General features: G+C 45.4%; 1 protein-coding gene across 2 annotated transcripts in view; it reads left to right on the top strand.

Moving 5' to 3' along the window:
* The window catches only part of LAMA3 (laminin subunit alpha 3), a 233,763-nt gene that overhangs the window by 79,804 nt on the left and 132,766 nt on the right, over positions 1–21,193 (top strand). For both annotated transcript variants that reach the window (XM_061170276.1, XM_061170275.1), the window contains exons 12-13: positions 11,287–11,421; positions 18,324–18,459. In XM_061170276.1, coding sequence (XP_061026259.1) covers positions 11,287–11,421; positions 18,324–18,459 — 271 coding nt within the window. The remainder of the gene's footprint in view (positions 1–11,286; positions 11,422–18,323; positions 18,460–21,193) is intronic.

The following is a 21,193-nucleotide window of genomic DNA, read 5'->3' as shown; positions in this document are numbered from 1 at the left end:
CGGGGACGGGCTGGGCAAGGGCCTGCAGACCCGTGGCGGAAGCATGTGGTTGCTGTCTTCTGGTCTTTCTCTTTTTCTTTGCAAAATAAGAATCAAGATGGGGGCAGAAAGTGAGGCTGGGGAGAAGGCCTTGGAGTTGAGGAGAGAGAAGGTATGAAAGAGGCATCCTGCAACGAGGGGGAGTGAATGGGCTTGGGGAGTGTCACGGGATTTGGGGCAGCACAAGGGCTCACCTGAGGTCAGCTCTCACGTGACCCACTTTACCTTCCTGTGCCGTTTCCTGCTTGTGCCCTGCCCACACCCAGCTCCTCTGAGCAGACCACGGCGCTGGGGTATTTTGCGGGGTATTGTCTTTAGCTTTCATCAGACACTTGGTCACTTGGGGACAGTGGCTGTGCCTGACTCGCTTTCTAATCCCCACAGCACCTGCCGTGATATCCTGCCCACAGCGGGTATCAGCAAGTGCTTGCTTAAATGTTTGTCATTTGACTAGAATGGGACTCAGCTTTTGAGCCTGGATTATGACACACATCTCTGGTTTCCTTCCACAAACATGTTTTAGATCTTCCATTTCTGGTCTGTTTCCAGTAATCCCTTTGTTATCCCATTCTTTTTTCTCCCCAACTAGATTGGTGGTGACTTCAGGGAAGGAAATTTAACTGAACTTGAAGGGAAGTTCAGACGTCTATTACAAAATATTAGGGAAGCCTCAGAACACAGCCTCAAGAAAAGAAGTTTCAATTAGCGCAATTAGATTTATTTGGGCATTTGAAGGCACAGATACCCACTTCAATTCGGTTTCCACTAATGCATTTTAAAAACACCCAATTTGGGGCCTAACTTCTGGCAGTGAACATTAGAAGCACAGACATCTCAACTGCCAGGAGATACACAGCACTGGATGATACCAAGTCCCTCCCACCCCAGAGAATTTTATTTCATTAAGGCTCATTAATACTTGCGTGTCTTCTGATATAGTGGTTCTTAAACAGGGCTATGTTTTAGAGCCCCATGCTTTTACAAAGTATAAATTCCTGTGTTTCACCCCCAGATCTTTTTTTTTCCCCAATCAAATATTTTATTTAAAGTTTTCCATATATACATATAATTTCCTAAAGTTTGTTTATAAATTTCTTATGTATTTGTTCCTTTGAAGTTCCAGTGTTCTTTTTTTTTTTACTCTTTTTTTTTTAGTTTCTGCACATACCAATTCCATGTTATGTTAATAATAGTGATGCTTTTTCCTAAAACAAATAGTATAATTTTCTAATTATCCGAAAAGATTTTACTAGGCAAATATCTAATTATTTAGCTAAAATAAATGTTCTTGCATTCTTATAGGTTAGTTGGCCCTGAGGTCAGCTACACAAGCTCTGAGAGGCTATTTTTGGAATGAATCTTTGCGTACTCAAAGCACATGTAGCATAGTTCATTCTTTTTTTTTTTTTAAACATCTTTATTGGAGTATAATTGCTTTCCAGTGTTGTGTTAGTTTCTGCTGTATAACAAAGTGAATCAGCTATACATATACATATATCCCCATATCTCCTCCCTCTTGCGTCTCCCTCCCACCCTCCCTATCCCACCCCTCTAGGTGGTCACAAAGCACTGAGCTGATCTCCCTGTGATATGCGGCTGCTTCCCACTAGCTATCTATTTTACATTTGATAGTGTATATATGTCCATGCCACTCTCTCACTTCGTCCCAGCTTACCCTTCCCCCTACCCCTGTGCTCAAGTCCATTCTCTACATTTGCGTCTTTATTCCTGTCTTGCCCCTAGGTTCAACAGAACCTTTTTATTTTTTTTTAGATTCCATATATGTGTGTTAGCATATGGTATTTGTTTTTCTCTTTCTGATTTACTTCACTCTATATGACAGACTCTAGGTCCATCCACCTCAGTACAAATAACTCAATTTCGTTTCTTTTTATGGCTGAGTAATATTCCATTATATATATGTGCCACATCTTCTTTATCCATTCATCTGTTGATGGACACTTAGGTTGCTTCCAAGTCCTGGCTAGTGTAAATAGTGCTGCAATGAACATTGTGGTACATGACTCTTTTTGAATTATGGTTTTCTCAGGGTATATGCCCAGTAGTGGGATTGCTGGGTCATATGGTAGTCCTATTTTTAGTTTTTTAAGGAACCTCCATACTGTTCTTCACAGTATGTATCAATTTACATTCCCACCAACAGTGCAAGGGGGCTCCCTTTTCTCCACACCCTCTCCAGCATTTATTGTTTGTAGATTTTTTGATGATGGCCATTCTGACTGGTGTGAGGTGATAGCTCATTGTGGTTTTGATTTGCATTTCTCTAATGATTAGTGATGTTGAGCATCTTTTCATGTGTTTGTTGGCAATCTGTATATCTTCTTTGGAGAAATGTCTATTTAGGTCTTCTGCCCATTTCTGGATTGGGTTGTTTGTTTTTTTGATATTGAGCTGCATGAGCTGCTTGTGTATTTTGGAAATTAATCCTTTGTCAGTTGCTTCATTTGCAAATATTTTCTCCCATTCTGAGGGTTGCCTTTTCATCTTGTTTATGGTTCCCTTTGCTGTGCAAAAGCTTTTAAGTTTCATTAGGTCCCGTTTTATTTTTGTTATTTTCCTTTCTCTAGGAGGTGGGTCAAAAAGGATCTTGCTGTGATTTATGTCATAGAGTGTTCTGCCTATGTTTTCCTCTAAGAGTTTGATAGTGTCTGGCCTTATATTTAAGTCTTTAATCCATTTTGAGTTTATTTTTGTGTATGGTGTTAGGAAGTGTTCTAATGTCATTCTTTCACATGTAGTTGTCCAGTTTTCTCAGCACCACTTATTGAAGAGGCTGTCTTTTCTCCATTGTATATTCTTGCCTCCTTTATAAAAGTTAAGGTGACCATATGTGCATGGGTTTATCTATGGGCTTTCTGTCCTTTTCCATTGATCTATATTTCTGTTTCTATGCCAGTACCATACTGTCTTGATTACTGCAGCTTTGTAGTATAGTCTGAAGTCAGGGAGCCTGATTCCTCCAGCTCCATTTTTCTTTCTCAAGATTGCTTTGGCTATTCGGGGTCTTTTGTGTTTCCATACAAATTGTGAAATTTTTTGTTCTAGTTCTGTGAAAAATGCCATTGGTAGTTTGATAGGGATTGCATTGAATCTGTAGATTGTTTTGGGTAGTATAGTCATTTCCACAATGTTGATTCTTCCAATCCAAGAACATGGTATATCTCTCCATCTGTTTGTATCATCTTTAATTTCTTTCATCAGTGTCTTATAGTTTTCTGTGTACAGGTCTTTTGTCTCCTTAGGTAGGTTTATTCCTAGGTATTTTATTCTTTTTGTTGCAGTGGTAAATGGGAGTGTGTCCTTAATTTCTCTTTCAGATTTTTCGTCGTTAGTGTATAGGAATGCAAGAGATTTCTGTGCATTAATTTTGTATCCTGTTACTTTACCAAATTCATTGATTGGCTCTAGTAGTTTTCTGGTAGCATCTTTAGGATTCTCTATGTATACTGTCATGTTATCTGCAAACGGTGACAGTTTTACTTCTTTTCCGATTTGGATTCCATTTATTTCTTTTTCTTCTCTGATTGCCATAGCTAAAACTTCCAAAACTATGTTGAATAGTATTGGTGAGAGTGAGCAACCTTGTCTTGTTCCTGATCTTAGTGGAAATGGTTTCAGTTTTTCACCATTGAGAACGATGTTGGCTGTGTGTTTGTCATATATGGCCTTTATTATGTTGAGGTAGGTTCTCTCTATGCCTACTTTCTGGAGAGTTTTTATCATAAATGGGTGTTGAATTTTGTCGAAAGCTTTTTCTGCATCTATTGAGATGATCATATGGTTTTTATTCTTCCGTTTGTTCATGTGTATCACATTGATTGATTTGCGTGTATTGAAGAATCCTTGCGTTCCTGGGATAAACCCCACTTGATCATGGTCTATGATCCTTTTAATGTGCTGATGGATTCTGTTTGCTAGTATTTTGTTGAGGATTTTTGCATCTATGTTCATCAGTGATATTAGCCTGTAGTTTTCTTTTTTTGTGACATCTTTGTCTGGTTTTGGTGTCAGGGTGATGGTAGCCTCGTAGAATGAGTTTGGGAGCGTTCCTCCCTCTGCTATATTTTGGAAGAGTTTGAGAAGGATAGGTGTTAGCTCTTCTCTAACTGTTTGATAGAATTCGCCTGTGAAGCCATCTGGTCCTGGGCTTTTGTTTGTTGGAAGATTTTTACTCACAGTTTCAATTTCAGTGCTTGTGATTGGTCTGTTTATATTTTCCATTTCTTCCTGGTTCAGTCTTGGAAGGTTTTACTTTTCTAAGAATTTGTCCATTCCTTCCAAGTTGTCCTTTTCATTGGCATATAGTTGCTTGTAGTAATCTCTCATGATCGTTTGTATTTCTGCAGTGTCAGTGGTTACTTCTCCTTTTTCATTTCTAATTCTATTGATTTGAGTCTTCTCCCTTTTTTTCTTGATGAGTCTGGCTAATGGTTTATCAATTTTGTTTATCTTCTCAAAGAACCAGCTTTTAGTTTTTTTGATCTTTGCTATTGTTTCCTTCATTTCTTTTTCATTTATTTCTGATCTGATCTTTATGATTTCTTTCCTTCTGCTAACTATAGGGTTTTTTTTGTTTTCTTTCTCTAATTGCTTTAGGTGTTAGGTTACGTTGTTTATTTGAGATTTTTCTTGTTTCCTGAGGTAGGATTGTATTGCTATAACCTTCCCTCTTAGAACTGCTTTTGCTGCATCCCATAGGTTTTGGGTCACCATGTTTTCATTGTCATTTGTTTCTAGGTATTTTTTGATTTCCTCTTTGATTTCTTCAGTGATCTCTTGGTTATTTAGTAGCGTATTGTTTAGCCTCCATGTGTTTGTATTTTTTACAGTTTTTTCCTGTAATTGACATCTAGTCTCATAGTGTTGTGGTCGGAAAAGATACTTGATGCGATTTCCATTTTCTTAAATTTACCAAGGTTTGATTTGTGACCCAAGATATGATCTATCCTGGAGAATGTTCCATGAGTACTTGAGAAGAAAGTGTATTCTGTTGTTTTGTTTTGTTTTGTTTATAAATTTATTTATTTTATTTATTTATTTTTGGCTGCGTTGGGTGTTCGTTGCTGCATGCGGGCTTTCTCTAGTTGCAGCGAGCGGGGGCTACTCTTCGTTGCGGTGCGTGGGCTTTTCTTTGCGGTGGCTTCTCTTGTTGTGGAGCATGGGCTCTAGGCACATGGGCTTCAGTAGTTGCAGCACGCGGGCTCAGTAGTTGTGGCACACGGGCCCTAGAGCACACAGGCTTCAGTAGTTGTGGCACGCGGGCTCAGTAGTTGTGGCTCGCGGGCTGTAGAGTGCAGACTCAGTAGTCGTGGCACATGGGCTTAGTTGCTCCACGGCATGTGGGATCTTCCCGGACCAGGGCTCGAACCCATCTCCCCTGCATTGGCAGGCAGATTCTTAACCACTGTGCCACCAGGGAAGCCCTATTCTGTTGGTTTTGGATGGAATGTCCTATAAATATCAATTAAATCCATCTTGTCTAATGTGTCATTTAAAGCTTGTGTTTTCTTATTTATTTTCATTTTGGATGATCTGTCCATTTGTGAAAGTGGGGTATTAAAGTCGATTTCCCCTTTTATGGCTGTTAGCATTTGCCTTATGTATTGAGGTGCTCCTATGTTGGGTACATAAATATTTACAATTGTTATACCTTCTTCTTGGATTGATCCCTTGATCATTATGTAGTGTCCTTCTTTGTCTCTTGTAATAGTCTTTATTTTAAAGTCTATTTTGTCTGATATGAGAATTGCTACTCCAGCTTTCTTTTGATTTCCATTTGCATGGAATATCTTTTTCCATTCTCTCAATTTCAGTCTGTATGTGTCTGAAGTCGTCTCTTGTAGATGGCATATATCACCCCCAGATCTTAAATCTAGATTTCCAGGGGTGAAGTTCAGGCTGGTATTTTGCACAGGTTTTCCAGATGATTCTATCGTATGTCTCTTGTTGAGAACAACTGCTCTAGTTAGTAGAAATTCGTATTTATTGGTTGGCAGACTTTCCTGTAAAGATAAAGATAGTAAATATTTTCATCTTTGTAGGCAAGGTTGCAAGTACTCAAATCTGCTGTTGTAACATGAAAAGAATCATAGACAGTATGTATAATAAATGAATGAGCTTGGCTGTGTTCCAATAACACTTTATTTGCTAAAACAGGGATGGATCTGGCCCTCAGGCCATAGTTTATAGATCCTGGGATTATATCAGCATCTCTGAGTTTGGGATTCCACAACTAGGCAATGATGTTTTACCAGGAGATTCCAGTGTGCAGCCCCAATTTAGAACTACTGGTTTAGAAAATCCATAGGCTCAATTCCAGACACTTGAACCAAAGGGGACGTGAAGCAAAATGACAGAACAATTTTGTAGATCAGAAGGTTTTTAGATTTTTCGTTATATTTCATGACTGGATATTATTTGGATTTTCTGGGTCCAAGTGATCATTTATAACCACTTAACATTTATTGTTAGGAAGTCAATGTTTAGTAGACACATCTTCAAGGGCTCTTTTTGAAAATGACAGGATACACAAAACATTCACTCTAGAGGGTCACTGGCCTCCGGGCATGGGCACAGTTTTATTCCTCCAAGTTCAAACAAAGAGTGGTGACAAGCAAAATCAACAGCTGCAGGAAGACTCCAGGTGCTTACCTTAGGACATTGATACAGTCTTGGGATGATTTTGTAAAGCAGCCCATTTGGCCTGAAGACATGGCTGCCCAGAGGTTTCTTGACAAATACCATGAAAAGGTTTTGATTCCCCCATCACTTTGTAAGGAGCTACTTGCCATTGCCGAAGTATTGCATCAGTGTGATCGGGGCCGGGGCACGCGCTAATGATGAGAACTCTGAGAGATGGGGCCACCGCCACTAAGGCATGCCTTCCTGCTGTCTCTCCCCAGGCTGGGCATTTCACCTGCCTGGCAGGGTGGGGCATTCATTGTTGGTGTGGAGACAAGCCAGATACAGCTTAGAGATGAACAGGTGAATTCTGATATCTCGGTTTGGCAGCTCTGTGCCAATAAAATAAAATTCAAGGAATGTTATTTACCCAAGAGAATTGTCGTCTTGAATATTTAGCATATTCTTCATTCATTAAACTCCTATTAAGTGCCTCCTCTATACTAAGCATGGCCAAGGCAGCTGCCTGCTCACGGTCCCTGCTCCCTGGAAGCCCCCAGGCCTGTGGGAGACACACAGACAAGCAGTTATAACAGCAGGAGTTGATGCTATGACAGGGCAAGAACACGGAGCCATGGGAGCAAACACAAGGGGCATCTTTACAGCTCCTTACAGAAGGGAGGGAGGGAAGGCAGGAAGGCAGGTGGGAAGGAGAGAAGGAAGGATGGAAGGAACAGTGGAAGGAGGAGGGAAGGAAAGGAGGAAGAGAAAAGGCAGAGGTTTTAGAAGGGCTTCCTGGGACCAGGAGGAGGAGGCATTGAGGATGTGGCAGATCTGTATATATATGGTGATGATTTTACAGCAAGTGACAGGAAAGCATCTTGAGGAAGAGACACCTTTTTCTAGTTTGCATAGAGGTGCCGCATGGGCTCTGGCAGCCTGAAGATTTTGAAGGGTCTGCTGTGTCACACATGTCGAGGACTTTGGATTGCATCCTGAAGGCATTGGGTCACCGTTGAGGGGTTAATCTGGAAATTGATATGCAAAGATTGGCGTTCTAGAAAGATCACTCCTGACACCAGTGTGGAGAGTGGGTTGGAAGAAGACAGGAAGCAGGCAGCCTTGTCAGGAGGCTCTTGAAATAATCCAGGCAAACGAGGATGAGGTCCTGGAGGAAGGCTCTGGAAGTCTGGAAGGAGAGGAGGATTGCGGGCACTTTCCTGAGATATAAGCACTACGGCCTGGTGAGGAGGTGTGGGAGGTGAGGGTGGAGGAGAAGTGAGGGACCTCAGAGGTTTCTGGCTCCTGCACTGTGTAGGAGTATTTGCCAGATAAGTTGTGTCAGGTGAAAGTGGTAACCACTACACTATGGAAACCATGCCTAAGTTAAAAAGTGAATTTCAGAAACAGAAATTTAGAAATGCATAGGCCCTAGATGCTTCCTTTCTGTTTACAAGTGGTTGTAAACCCGGATTCCTTGGACTTCAATGCCATTGTAAAGTTCAAGTTTCTTACTGAATTCCAATGCCTGGTCTAATGCCAAGACTGTAATTGACAGTAAACCTTTGCATTTCCCTGCGGTGTTCTCAGCCTATGGGGCCCTGGCATTGGGACCTTGTATGGCAGCTGTGATGGACAGCTGCTGTGATGGACAGCTGCTGTGATGGACAGCTGCTGTGATGGACAGCTGCTGTGACGGACAGCTGCTGTGATGGACAGGCAGGGCGGTGCTCGTGCCAGCCTGGGTTCCAAGGCTTCTCTTGTGATGAATATGCCCTTGGACACATCCAGTGCCCTTTTTTGTCAAGTTAGGTGACTGTTGAAGTATAAACAAGTTAGAGATTATGCAAAGACTGTAAAGTTGCTCTGATTTACCCTGATCTTTTTCTTCTTAATTATTGTAAAAAAATAATTCCACAACTTTGTTACTAACCTTTTACCTGAAAAAGGGCAAAGGGAAGAAGTGGGATTTAGCTAACTTTTCAGATTATCTATTATTCTAACCCTCGTAGAAAACCTTTCTGAAATGCATGAGACTTCCCTTCCTTGAGAAGTAGGGGGAACCCAGTCAAATCTTTGAGTCTTTCAGGATCTTCCTCAAGGGACCATGTTGCAGGTTTAGATGCTAGTGTTCTTGGTTTTTTTTAATCTTTATTAAGTATAATTGCTTTACAATGTTGTGTTAGTTTCTGCTGTACAACAAAGTGAGTCAGCTGTATGTATACATATATCCCCATATCCCGTCCCTCTTGAGTCTCCCTCCCACCCTCCGTATCCCCTCTAGGTGGTCACAAAGCACCGAGCTGATCTCCCTGTGCTATGCGGCTGCTTCCCACCGATGCTAATGTTCTTGATAGAAATGTAGATGTTTTAAATATGAGAATGGTTTGAATACATACACTAATCTGGAACATACCTTGAACACAGCTTTTAAAATCAGTTATCAGCTTGTATTCTTGGCATCATAGAAAGGGCATGGGCTTTAGAATCAGACAGACCTGGGTTCAAAGCCCTGCTTAGCTCCTCTGGCTGTGTGACCTTGGGCAAGTTAATTAACCTTTCTAGCAACCTAAATGTCCATCGACACATGAATGGAGAAAGAAGATGTGGCACATATATACAATGGAATATTACTCAGCCATAAAAATAAATGAAATTGAGTTATTTGTAGTGAGGTGGATGGACCTAGAGTCTGTCATACAGAGTGAAGTAAGTCAGAAAGAGAAAAACAAATACCGTATGCTAATGCACATATATGGAATCTAAAAAAAAAAATGGTACTGATGAACCTAGTGGCAGGGCAGGAATAAAGATGTAGCCATAGAGAATGGACTTGAGGACACAGGGTGGGGAGAGGGGGAAGCTGGGGCGAAGTGAGAGTAGCATAGACATATATACACTACCAAATGTAAAATAGCTAGTGGGAAGCAGCTGCATAGCACAGGGAGATCATCTTGGTGCTTTGCGACGACCTAGAGGGGTGGGATAGGGAGGGTGGGAGGGAGGCTCATGAGGGAGGGGATATGGGGATATATATATGCACATGGCTGATTCACTTTGTTGTACAACAGAAACTAACACAGTATTGTGAAGCAATTATACTCCAATAAAGATCTATTTTAAAAAAACCTTTCTGGGGGCTTCCCTGGTGGCGCAGTGGTTGAGAGTCTGCCTGCCAGTGCAGGGGACAAGGTTCGAGCCCTAGTCTGGGAAGATCCCACATGCCGCGGAGCAACTCGGCCCGTGAGCCACAGCTACTGAGCTTGCGCGTCTGGAGCCTGTGCTCCGCAACAAGAGAGGCCGCGACAGTGAGAGGCCCGCGCACCGCGATGAAGAGTGGCTCCTGCTCGCAGCAACTAGAGAAAAGCCTCACACAGAAACGAAGACCCAACACAGCCAAAAATAAAAATAAATAAATAAATTTTTTAAAAGGCAGATGCTTGCTAAAAAAAAAAAAAACCTTTCTGAGCATCTTTTTCCTCAACTATAAAATGCTTACCTATCTTGCAGGGCTTTTGCTTGACTTCATTATTTAATCCATCCATAATAAAGTCAAGCAAGAGCCCTGTCTTCTTGAGAAACATTTGTTGATTGAGACATACTGTACATGGCAGTGGGAGTCCTGAGGTGAGCTCTCCCTAAGTTTTCAGTTTGATAGGTGTTTCCTTCTATTGCTATGTAATAAATCACCCCAAAATTTAGTGGCTTATAACAATAAGGGTTATTTGTCGCAATCCTGTGGCTTGGCTGGGCAGTCTTTCTGCCGGACTTGCTGGAGGGTCTGCTGGGGCTCCGTGTCTCTCTCCATGTGGCCTTTTATCCTCGATGAGGTCAGACAGGGTACCTCCCTGGTGGTCTCAGGGTTCGCAGAGGGTGAGAATGGAAACCACAAAGCCTCTTGTGACCTGGGCTCTGAAATCCCACAGCAGCACTTTCCTCTCATTCCACTGGTCAAAGTCAGTCATGAGGCCAATAAGTGATTTCAATAATTAAAGTGTGAAAGACAAACACAGCTAAATAGAGAGTGGGAGAGGGAAGGGGGAGCTGCTGGTACAGACTGGGTGGGGAAGGCCTTCCTGACCGAGACCTGAAGGTTGAGAGGGAACCAGGGGAGGGGTGTTACCTGCCGGCCAGAGCAGAGGTGCTGGTTTAGGACTGGAAGCAGCCTGCCTGCTGGGAAGGGCTCATGCCTGGAGGATTGAGACAAGCCGAGTGAGGTCCCCCAAAGCCACATCTGGCACTTACTAGGGCTAAATGTGTGTTCATCTCTTTTCTTCTGAAAAATGGAGGTAGGAATATGTTTAATTCAAGATTGTCATTCGATGGGAATCTATGAAGTTGAAGTTTTACTAAACAAGGCTCAGTTTGGGGAAAAAAAATTGTTCCCCCGGGGGTAGATGCTAGAAGATTGTAGGTACTTTGCAAACCAGTGCCTGTCCTGGGTGTTTCTGAATGGTATCTCTGATCTTTCCAGGAGAGATGTTTTACTCCCCTTAAGATGCAGTCTTCTGGGTTAGGAAGGTATATAAACCATAGATTACTCAGAATCTGTGGGTGAAGGGATGGAGGATGGAGACCCCTCTGAAAATCTCTTCCCCTTCGCAGGCTGTGACTGTAACCTGGCAGGAGTTCTCCCCCAAATATGTGATGCCCTCGGGCGGTGTCTGTGCCGCCCCGGGGTGGGGGGCCCTCGGTGCGATGCCTGCCGCTGGGGTTTCTACTCCTTCCCTATTTGCCAAGGTAAGTGGGCCCCACGTACGTAGTGATCATCAGTCCCTCGAGGTAAGATTCCGCCTGAGGAAATGCAGAGGCTCCTTTTGGCAGAGCTGTGTGGCCTATTGTTTAATAAATGAGCCCCTGGTCTACATATGTATGTTACATGTGCCTGTCCTCAGGGCCAGGCCATGTCACCTCCCCTCCTTTGTCTTTTCAGCCTTACTCTTCCTCCTCCTAGGTGGTCAAGCCCATGGGCTCTGGAGTCAGCACCTGGGTACAAATCCAGGCTCTGGACAGGAAGTGGTACCTGCATAGTGTTGAGGAACCTGCCAAGTAGACAAGCGCGGGGGGCAGAGTGTTCCGGGAGAGGGAACGGCACGCACAAAGCCACAGACTTGGTTTGCCTCTTAGTCCCCAATCCTAGTAAGAGTCACTGAAGGCGCTGGAGGGGAAGGGGAGGAGTCTGGCCCAGTCCCTAGAGCATGATGGGTGTGCGGTAAATGTTGGGTGACCAGCAAATGAATGAATGAATTTGCCCCCCGTTCTTCTTCTCCGCCTCCTTCCCATTGCCTGCCATTGTTCTCCTCGGTGGCTAACGTCGTAGGGAAAATGAGGGGAGAGAAGAATGGAAGGTGATCAGTCAGGGCTCAGGGCCGGAACTAAACCCAGCAGGGACTTGCTGTGGGTTATTAGGTGCTGACCGACTCAGTTAGGCTCCAGGCTGGGCTTCCAAGGAGGCTCCTGGTGTCAAGTCCAGACTCCTGCCATGCAGCTCAGGGACAGGGGGACTGCGGTCCCTCTGCCTCCATGGCCATCCAAGGCCCCCAGGAAGCCAGCCAGGGCACAGCAGCAGAAATGCTCAGCCTTTCTAATCTTATTCAAGTAGTTATTTGCAAAACCCGATTGGCATCCAGAGCCCAGCTCCAGGAGAATCTGGGAAGTGCTGTTTCTAGCTTCCAGCCTCTGAGCACAGGAGGAGGGTAGCATCGGTACGGAGGCATGTCACCCATGAGGGCGGCCACACTAAGGAGCTGGGGGAGTGGGGCAGGAGCAGGAAGGTCCCTCCCCGCAGCAGGAGACAAAGTGGCAAAGAACAAGGTTCGCACTAGCTATCAACTTCGGCAAGTTCTTACCCGCTCTGTTCCTCAGTTTCCTGGTAATAGTGCCCACCCTGTGACATGTTGTGTGGGTTACGTGTGTACTGATGTGTAAAATTCTTAGAGCCCGGGAAGCACTCACCTGTACGGTAGCTGCTATTCCTTTAACCCTCCTTTCTCTGCCTCATACTTCCCTCTACATCATTTTAAGAGCCTGTAGCCTCAATCCTGGTTGATCTCCCTGTTTGCATAGATGTCTGTGTGCCATATCCCAAGCCCTTCTTTTTCCTCCTGATCCCCTGACCTGTCCTGGACCTCTATCCTCTGCCCCACTTCTCAGCCTTTGCCTCTCGGGCCACAGAAGCTCTCGGCAGTCCCTGCCCAGAGATTTAGGTCACCTGGCAGGTGGAAGGGTAAGGAAAGGAAGGGGTATCTTTTGTTTCTCTGCCTTGACTTCAACCAGAGAAGTTCAGTATTAGCATTTGGAATGCCCAGTGCATTTCCTGTGGAAACCTCAGTACAGGTGATGCTTATGTTGGAGTTGTATGAATCATACTAGAGGCAGATTCAGTGCTGAGCTGGTGCTATGGTCTGGTGTGGTCACCTTGTCCTTGTACATGTATTGTTTCTGTTGAAAGACGTCCCAAATAATGAAGTTTTGGAGCACGAGTTGGGGGTGCTTACATTTCCATTTTAAGCTGGAGGCACTGAATCTCTCATTGACCAAATGAAGAAGAACTAGCAGGAGGGAGACGGGATGGAGGCCTTCCATTTCAGGGTCCACTAGGGGCCAAGTCTAGAGGGACTTATGTGGGGAGCAGGCAAGGTTAAGAGTAGTGAAAACGAGGTCTGTCGGACAAAAGCAGGAGGAGAAGGTTCAGGGCAGCCTCATTCCTGGCGGGGTGTAGAGATGTGCCCTAAAGTTTGTTCCTCCAGATTTGAACCATTAGGCTCTGGAAGTGTTTGGGATGCTCCTACATTCTGTCAGCGATGGTCTCCCTTCTCTAGTGCTTGCTTTTTCTAACAGCTTTTGTGATCTTTTAAATTTTTTCCTCGGGGGCAGCGTTGAAGCCAGTGGCTGAAGCCCAGACATGCTGAAATCTGAATCTGGTCTAGCATCAAGGTCTGACCCAGTATTTTGTGATCTTTCTTAGATGAAGTTGATTGCTTGGCCCATGGAATTTTAGACTCAAACCAGTGTGGCCCCAAATGCTACATCAGATGGTCCAGTATATTCTAGCCAAAAAATGTTTGTGTGGCTTTGCTCTATATTGCTTTAAAAATTTAAAAAGTCTTCTTAAAAAGAAGTCTAAAACCCTTCTCAATTGCGCTTTCCAACTGCAGTCCAGCGTTTATGTTTTGCATTAACTTAATTTACTCCAGACTTTAAGCACAAGGCTATCTCCTTCTCAGTTTATTTTTGACTCACTCAAGTGCCCTGCAGTTTTCTCTTGTAGCTGAAAGTCAAATCGTAGATGTGAGGCCACATAGAGAATTGTCTCTGTGTATTTCAGTTTTACGTTTGTGTTGACGTCTGACTCAGCTCTTTATCTGCAACCACAAAACACACCGCGACTCTCTGGGAACTTGGTCCTTTGGGGGTTTACTGTTCCCTTTTCCTCCTCTCCGTCTGTCGTCATTCCTGCCTTTCTGACCTTCTTCATTTTTCTCTTCCTCTTCTTTCCTTCCTCCTCCCCCTTTTTTTTTCTGGTGCAGTTTGCTAAGTAGCAACTAGTCAGCACTTAGAACAGGCCAGGAGGGTGGGAGTGTGGAGACGGCGGTCCTCCCATGACTTGGCACTGAAGGTACTCAAAGTGCAGCTGCCCCCAAACCGCAGTGGCCCAGGGCCCGAACTGTCCCCACTGGAGTTTGCTCTAGTCTTTGGGTTGTAGTTGCAGACTTTTCCTTAGAAAAGTCCTGGCAACATATGTTACCAGTGCAAGATTAACCTCCTTCTGCATGTCAGCATATTCTCATGAATCTGACAAACTGGCCCCGGGAAGAAGCCAAATGCACCGGCAGATGGCAGAAGGCACAGCAGGGGAAAGTTTCTGACCTGGGATGCTCCCAGGAGAGCCCTCCCGGCCTTTCCAAGGGGGAAAACAAAATCCATAGGGCTGGACCAAGTTCTGTGCAATTTTGCTTTGAACTGGCCCTTTGCTTTGTAATTCAGGGTGTATCTAGGAGAACATTGAGGTGATTGGAAGAAGCCTTGGGATTTTCTGTAGATCTGATCTGCTCTCAGCCCAGTTAGCCAGAGAAGTGGAGGGTGCTAAGTACTGTGGAACTGAAATGTTGGCTTTGCGGCTCTGAGTGAAGAGCGCCAAAGAAGGCGCCAGCCTGCTTTTCCAACAGAAGGAAAAGCTCTAAAATCACGCGCAATGAGAACACCCCTGAAACAATAAGGAGCTCTGTTTCCCTTGCAATTTCTGTGTTGTCTAGTACTGTTGCCTCACTCTGTGAGCTTATTCACTGCAGGGGAAGAAGCTGGCATCCCTCAGAGCAATCCCTCTCACAGCAGCGCTGCAAGAGTCAAGGAGAGAATGCACATCAGTAGAACTACAGGGCTGGACCTGGAAGAGCATTTCAATAGCTGCTTACCCCTTCATTTAACAAACATCTATCTGGCATGTACTAGGGACCAAGACTGTGCCTGATGCTGGAAGATTTGGGGGGAGCACAGCAGACAAGCTCCCTGATTCCCTGGACCTTTATTATCTTTTTTTTTTTTAATACTCTTTGGGAATAAAAGTGTCTTAAAGCAAAAGCACAGTGAGGAGCAGACGAGAAGAAAATACTCCAGAAACTCCGAAGGACCTGGCTGAAAACAAAGAGCAGAATTAAAATATTCGTAAAGACTTATAATATTTCCAAGAGTGAGAAAAGGCTGCCAGTGTTGGGGTTCGGGTTTGGGATCTGACAACTTTCACTGATAGTTGGATTGAAATGCAAAGTGTGATGCCAGATTGAGGAATTCAGGATTTAAAATAATGTACCTGCATTTAAGGCTGCATCTTTGTTTTCACTTCTGGAGTGTAACTGCGTCTCCTGAGGCTCCCTGGACAACCCCTTTGGCCCTGGGAGTCAGGGTCGGCGTCACCCACGTGATGCTGGCTGGAGCTGCCACCTCTGTGCTCCAGGCTCCTGCTGCTGCTACCCCGACTGCCTGCACGAGTGTTTCCTCTCTGCCTTCACTTTCCTTAAAGGAAGAATAGCAGAAAGAACCTGTGTTAGGGTTCTCCAGAGGAACAGAACCCACAGGATATGTGTCTCTATATATAGATAGATGTGGGTATAGATAGATAGATTTATTTTAAGGGCTCGGCTCCCGGATTGCGGGGGCTGACAAGGCTAAAGTCTGCAGGGCAGCAGGCTGGAGACTAGGGAGGAGGTGATGCCGCAGCTGGAGCCCACAGGCCTTCTGGAGGTGGAATTTCTTCTTCCTCTGGGACCTCCGGCTTTTCTCGTAAGGTCTGCAACTGATGGGATGAGGCCCACCCACTTCGTGGAGAGTAACCTGCTTTACTCAAGGTCAGCTGATGTAAATGTTTGTCACGTCTAACAAAACGCCTTTACAGCAGCATCTAGACTGGTGTTGCGCAAACATCTGAGCGCTATAGCCTAGCTGACATGAAAACATTAACCATCACAAAGCCCAAGAACGTTTCCTCAGTAATCCGACCCTGGGGAGGAACTTGATCTCTGCAGACAGGCCTGCGGGGAACATGGGGCCATGAAGGAATGCTGACCTAGACGGCAGAAGAGCTGAGTCCTTGTCCTGCTGTCTGCCAAGCGCTGGTTGAGTGGCGCTCAGCCCGTTTCTTCCTCTGTCTTACGTTTAGTTTCTCGGCACCATGTCAGTAACGCTCTAGCCCCTGTGCTGGAGTTCTAGCTCCATGTGGTCAGGGAATGTGTGTTTCTCATATTTGCCTCCACCCTGACACCTGGTTACGGGGCCGTAGAACACAATAGGCCTTCAAATCAAGGTCTGCTGGATGGATGCATGTAAAATAGGAGGGTGGAAGGATGGTAAATGCTCCTAGGCCTGCCACTTCCTAACTGGGCCTCTCAGAACAAGTCACATAGCCCGTTGAAGTCCCAGGTAACTTGTAAATGAGAAAGCGAGCCAGATTCCCTTCCAGCAGTGAGTTTATTTTGTGATTCTAGTGACAACTCCGGTAAACGCTACCACTGTTATTATCACAGAAAAGCACTGTCAGAGTAACTCACCGCTTCTGGGCCTGGGCCGAGTGCTGTCAAAGAGAATGAAAATGGCATGGTCTCGTCCCTATGGGAGCTCTGTGCTCCAAGGCTTAACGATGTGGGCCTTTACAGATCCTAAGGATGCCTGCAAAGAAATCACTGGAATTGGCACTTTATCTCATCTCTTCTTTCCCAAGGCCTCAACAAGTGTGGAATTTTTGAAACCTTGCAAACAAGGTCGTGTGTGTGTGTGTGTGTGTGTGTGTGTGTGTGTATATATATATATTTTTTTTTTTTTTTTCACCGCATACACTGAATATAAATTTGGAGGTCAGGAATACTAATCCACTGATTCCCATGAATGCAGCGTGGGATGGTGTACAGAGCACATCCCAAGCACTGGGGGACTCGGATGATCACGATAGTAATGTTAGCAAGAGTGAATGCTCACAGAGCAAGCACTGCACACACTGCCCTTCTTGTCTGTGGCTGCCGATGCTCTAGTGATCTCATGGGGCGGGTACTGTCATCAGCTCGTGTCTAGAAGAGGAAACTGAGGCTTGGAGAGGCTAAGCAACATGCCCGTGATCACCCAGCTATTAAGTGGCAGAGCTGTTACTTGAATCTGGATGTGTCTGCCCCAGAGACTGAAGCCCTTTGCTACAGGCTAATTCGGTGACCTTGGACAGACATGTCACTTAACGTCTGAACTTCACTATGTAACCCTGGAATTCAACGAGATAATCTCTCCAGTCCCTTCCAGTTCTTAAGGTGTGAAACCCTCCAGCTCAGGAAATAGTGGGCCATTTCCACCGCTCTCCTCTCCCCAGAAGCGGGTCCTCGCAGAGTGAGTGCTGAGTGAGGCTGAGTAACTGCCACCCTGTGGGAGATTAGCTGCAGGGACCTGTAGGAACCTGACCCAGTAGGAAGGAGTAGAGAGGGGAATGTCCAGAATCTCTTCTCTCCATCCACGCGTGTTTAGTCACCTGCTTGAGGGGGAGGAAGGGAACCTGGGATGCTTTTCCTGTCTATTCCCAACCCTGCCTGCATCACGTTTTTCATGATTATTCAGTTACACCTGACCTTGAGAAACTAAGTATGAGAAGAGGGGGAAAAAGGAGGGGATCACTGTAGGCCAATCTGGACTGGAATGGTTTGCACTTGATCCCCAGTGGGATGTAGAATTAATGTGGCCTCTCCATTGACTCACATCCCCAATCAGCTGTTCCCTGCGTCTTCCTCTGATGAGCACCATTACTGAATGCAAGAAGCATCCCCCAAATCCTCATCCACAACCAGCCAATCTTGGTCAGTATGAAATTAACAACAGAAAAACCCCCAGCATTTATTGATTGCTCAGTATGAGACGGGCATTGGACCCAGCTCTTTCAAGTATTATCTTTATCTAATCCTGGCAACAATCTTATCAAGTAGATGCTAATATTATTCCCATTTACGAAAGGGGAAACTGAGGCTTAGAGCAATCGGGCGACTTGTTTCAAATTCCATGTCCGATAAGAGGTGGAGCTGGAACTTGCATTTGGGTCTTTCTGGCCCTGCCTCCGTACTCTTATCCGGGTCCTGTGCCCCCCCTGCCCTGGGTCTTACTGAGGTCTTTTCATCCAGCCTGCCAGTGTTCAGCCCTTGGTTCCTACCAGACGCTGTGCAGCCCAGTGACTGGACAGTGCGAGTGTCAGCCGGGGATCACAGGACAACGGTGTGACAGGTGTCTCTCAGATGCCTCTGATTTCCCCCACTGCCAAGGAAGGGAAGACATCAGAATGCCGGAGGGCGGGTTCCTCTCTGAAGTGTGTGCGGGCAGCATCCCAAAGAAGCCTGCAGACCCCTGCAGACCCACCACTGGTCACTGCTACACTTTTGACCCTAATCTGCCTGGTGCCTCCCCAGTTTGAGTCCATTGAAAACGGGTATACCAGTTATACATCTTAAAAGAAATTTAAAAATGATTTATTCCTAAAATTTAAAAAATTATTTCGTGTGCTATAAATTTGTGTTTCTCCTTTTTCTTTTCTTCTTTTTTTTTTTTAATATTTATTTGGTTGCACTGGGTCTTAGTTGTGGCTCGCGGGCTCCTTAGTTGTGGCATGCGAACTCTTAGTTGTGGCATGCATGTGGGATCTAGTTCCCTGACCAGAGATCTAACCCGGGCCCCCTGCACTGGGAGCGTGGAGGCTTAACCACTGCGCCACCAGGGAAGTCCCCATAAATTTGTGTTTCTCGACTTGCATGTAAATTCTCTGTGTAGCAGTGTGGCAGAGGTGACCCCTGTTCGCTAAGCTGAGCATCCTTGTCTCCCTTCCCAAGCCAAAGTGGCTTTTCTCTGCTCCTGGGTGGCGGCACCGATGTGGCTGCCCCGTAATTTCCTGCAGGTGTTCTAACAGGTCCCCCTGCAGGCAGGCAGAGCAGGGCTTTGCTGGGGTTCTGCTCCCCTCTCTTGCCTGCCACTAGCCTCCTGGGGGATGGTGTCATCACACATCGGCCCAGGTGTGAGGGGCCGGGGAGTGGGGTGGACCAGAGTCTATTCAGTTTGGAAAGAGTGAGCCAAGGATTGAAACACTGTCCTGGGTCGGTCTTCATGCCTGCAGTGATACGAGAGATGAGAGTGTGCCGGGCTCGGTGACTCAGGGCACAGACCAAAGATGCCCAGGAATCTCCTTGTGCCGCCGGAGTGTGCAGGCCCCAGTGGCAAGTAGCTCCTGACTGCTGCTTTCAGAGAGCCTTTCTCTGTTGAGAAGCGGGTGTTTGTGAAAGGCTGACCCAGACTTTGCGTCAGGAGACTGTGGTTTTCTCAGACCGCTTCCTGCTCCTGATGGCGCTTGGAGCCTGGCACGCAGAACCATCTGAAGACAAGGCTGCTGCTCCAACTTGATTCCCCAGAACCTCGCTGACCAGAATCCTCAAGAGACCAGGCTTTCTTGCCGGTGGCAACAGTAGCCAGCAGTCAGAGGGGACTGCTCACTTTGGAGAAGGCCTGGAGGTCCCTGGAGAAGAAGGCTGTCCCAGGCTGGGTGTCCTCACCTCCCCGGGGTCGGGAGTGGAAGGAAGTGCTGAGCAGTGGGCAGAGGGGCTGGGCAGCCAGGACAAGTTCCCTGGAGCTGGATGGAGCCGCTGGGCAGCTTGGGGAGGAGCCAAGGGCTGGGCGGGGCCCGGTTGGAAAGCAACAAGGAGCTGGAAGGTTGTGTTGGCTTGTTACGGAAGAATTCAGGAGCATCAAAAAAGGAAGAGACAGAGGGCTTTCCTGGTGGTGCAGTGGTTAAGAATCTGCCTGCCAAGGCAGGGGACAGGGGTTCGAGCCCTGGTCCGGGAAGATCCCACATGCCGTGGAGCAACTAAGCCCGTGCGCCACAACTACTGAGCCTGCGCTCTAGAGCCTGTGAGCCACAACTACTGAGCCCGCGAGCCACAACTACTGAAACCCGCATGCCTAAAGCCCGTGCTCTGCAACAAGAGAAGCCACCGCAATGAGAAGCCCGCGCACCGCAACGAAGAGTAGACCCCACTCGCCGCAACTAGAGAAAGCCCGCGTGCAGCAATGAAGACCTAACTCAGCCAAAAATAAATAAATAAATTTGTAAAAAGAAAAAAATGGAAGAGACAGAGAATATCATCAAGGGGGAAGTTGAAACAAAGAAAGACAATAAAGGCAAAAAGTCTAGGGAGCAACATGTAAGAAAACAAGATCATATTATGGGTTTATTTAAATTATTTGAAAAAGCAGGCTCAGAGCAGGCTTACCCAAACTCTCTTCATTTTTATTTTTTATTTATTTATTATTTTGGCCTCACAGCTTGTGGGATGTTAGTTCCCCGACCAGGGATTGAACCCAGGCCCTCGGCAGTGAGAGTGCCGAGTCCTAACCACTGGACCGCCAGGGAGTTCCCTCTTCATTTTTAATGCCGTGTGATAGTAATGCTGAGACACTGTAAGACCCTAATTTGTTGAAAAGAGATTGTTACATTGGGTTTGTAATACTATATTGACAAAGGCAAGAAAGCAAATTAATTAATTTTAGAAATAATTTTAATACAGGTGGAGAACAAGGGGATAGTTAAAGAATTGTTAAAGAATAGTTAAAGAATTGTCTTGAGTAACTAAAAAATATACTTAACAAATTCTGTAACATCTAATTGGACAATTAAAAAATTTCTCGGTACAATACTGCCCTCTTCTGGATAACCCTAACGATGTTCAAAATTCTAGACTCCTTTCCCCGGTCTCCTTTGTTATCAGTTGGAAGTGAACTTTTTAGTAGTAGGCAAGGAAGAGAGTTGTTCAGTGGCCAAAGGGGAGATTTGGGGATTAAGGACCATGAAGATTGTTCAAGGTGTCTTTTTCTGAATTACATGCAAAGTCCTTGCCACCCATCTATCAAAAAATACAAATGTAGATGCAGCAGTTTTAAAAACAAGTAAAACTTAAAAAACAAAAATAAAACAAAAAATACCCTCAAAACATCAAAACAAAGGGACAAACAA

Source organism: Eubalaena glacialis, chromosome 15, assembly GCF_028564815.1.
Source record: "Eubalaena glacialis isolate mEubGla1 chromosome 15, mEubGla1.1.hap2.+ XY, whole genome shotgun sequence".
Classification (NCBI taxonomy): Eukaryota; Metazoa; Chordata; class Mammalia; order Artiodactyla; family Balaenidae; genus Eubalaena; species Eubalaena glacialis.
The sequence above is the reverse complement of the archived record's forward strand: the minus strand, read 5'-3'. Positions and strand labels throughout refer to the sequence as shown.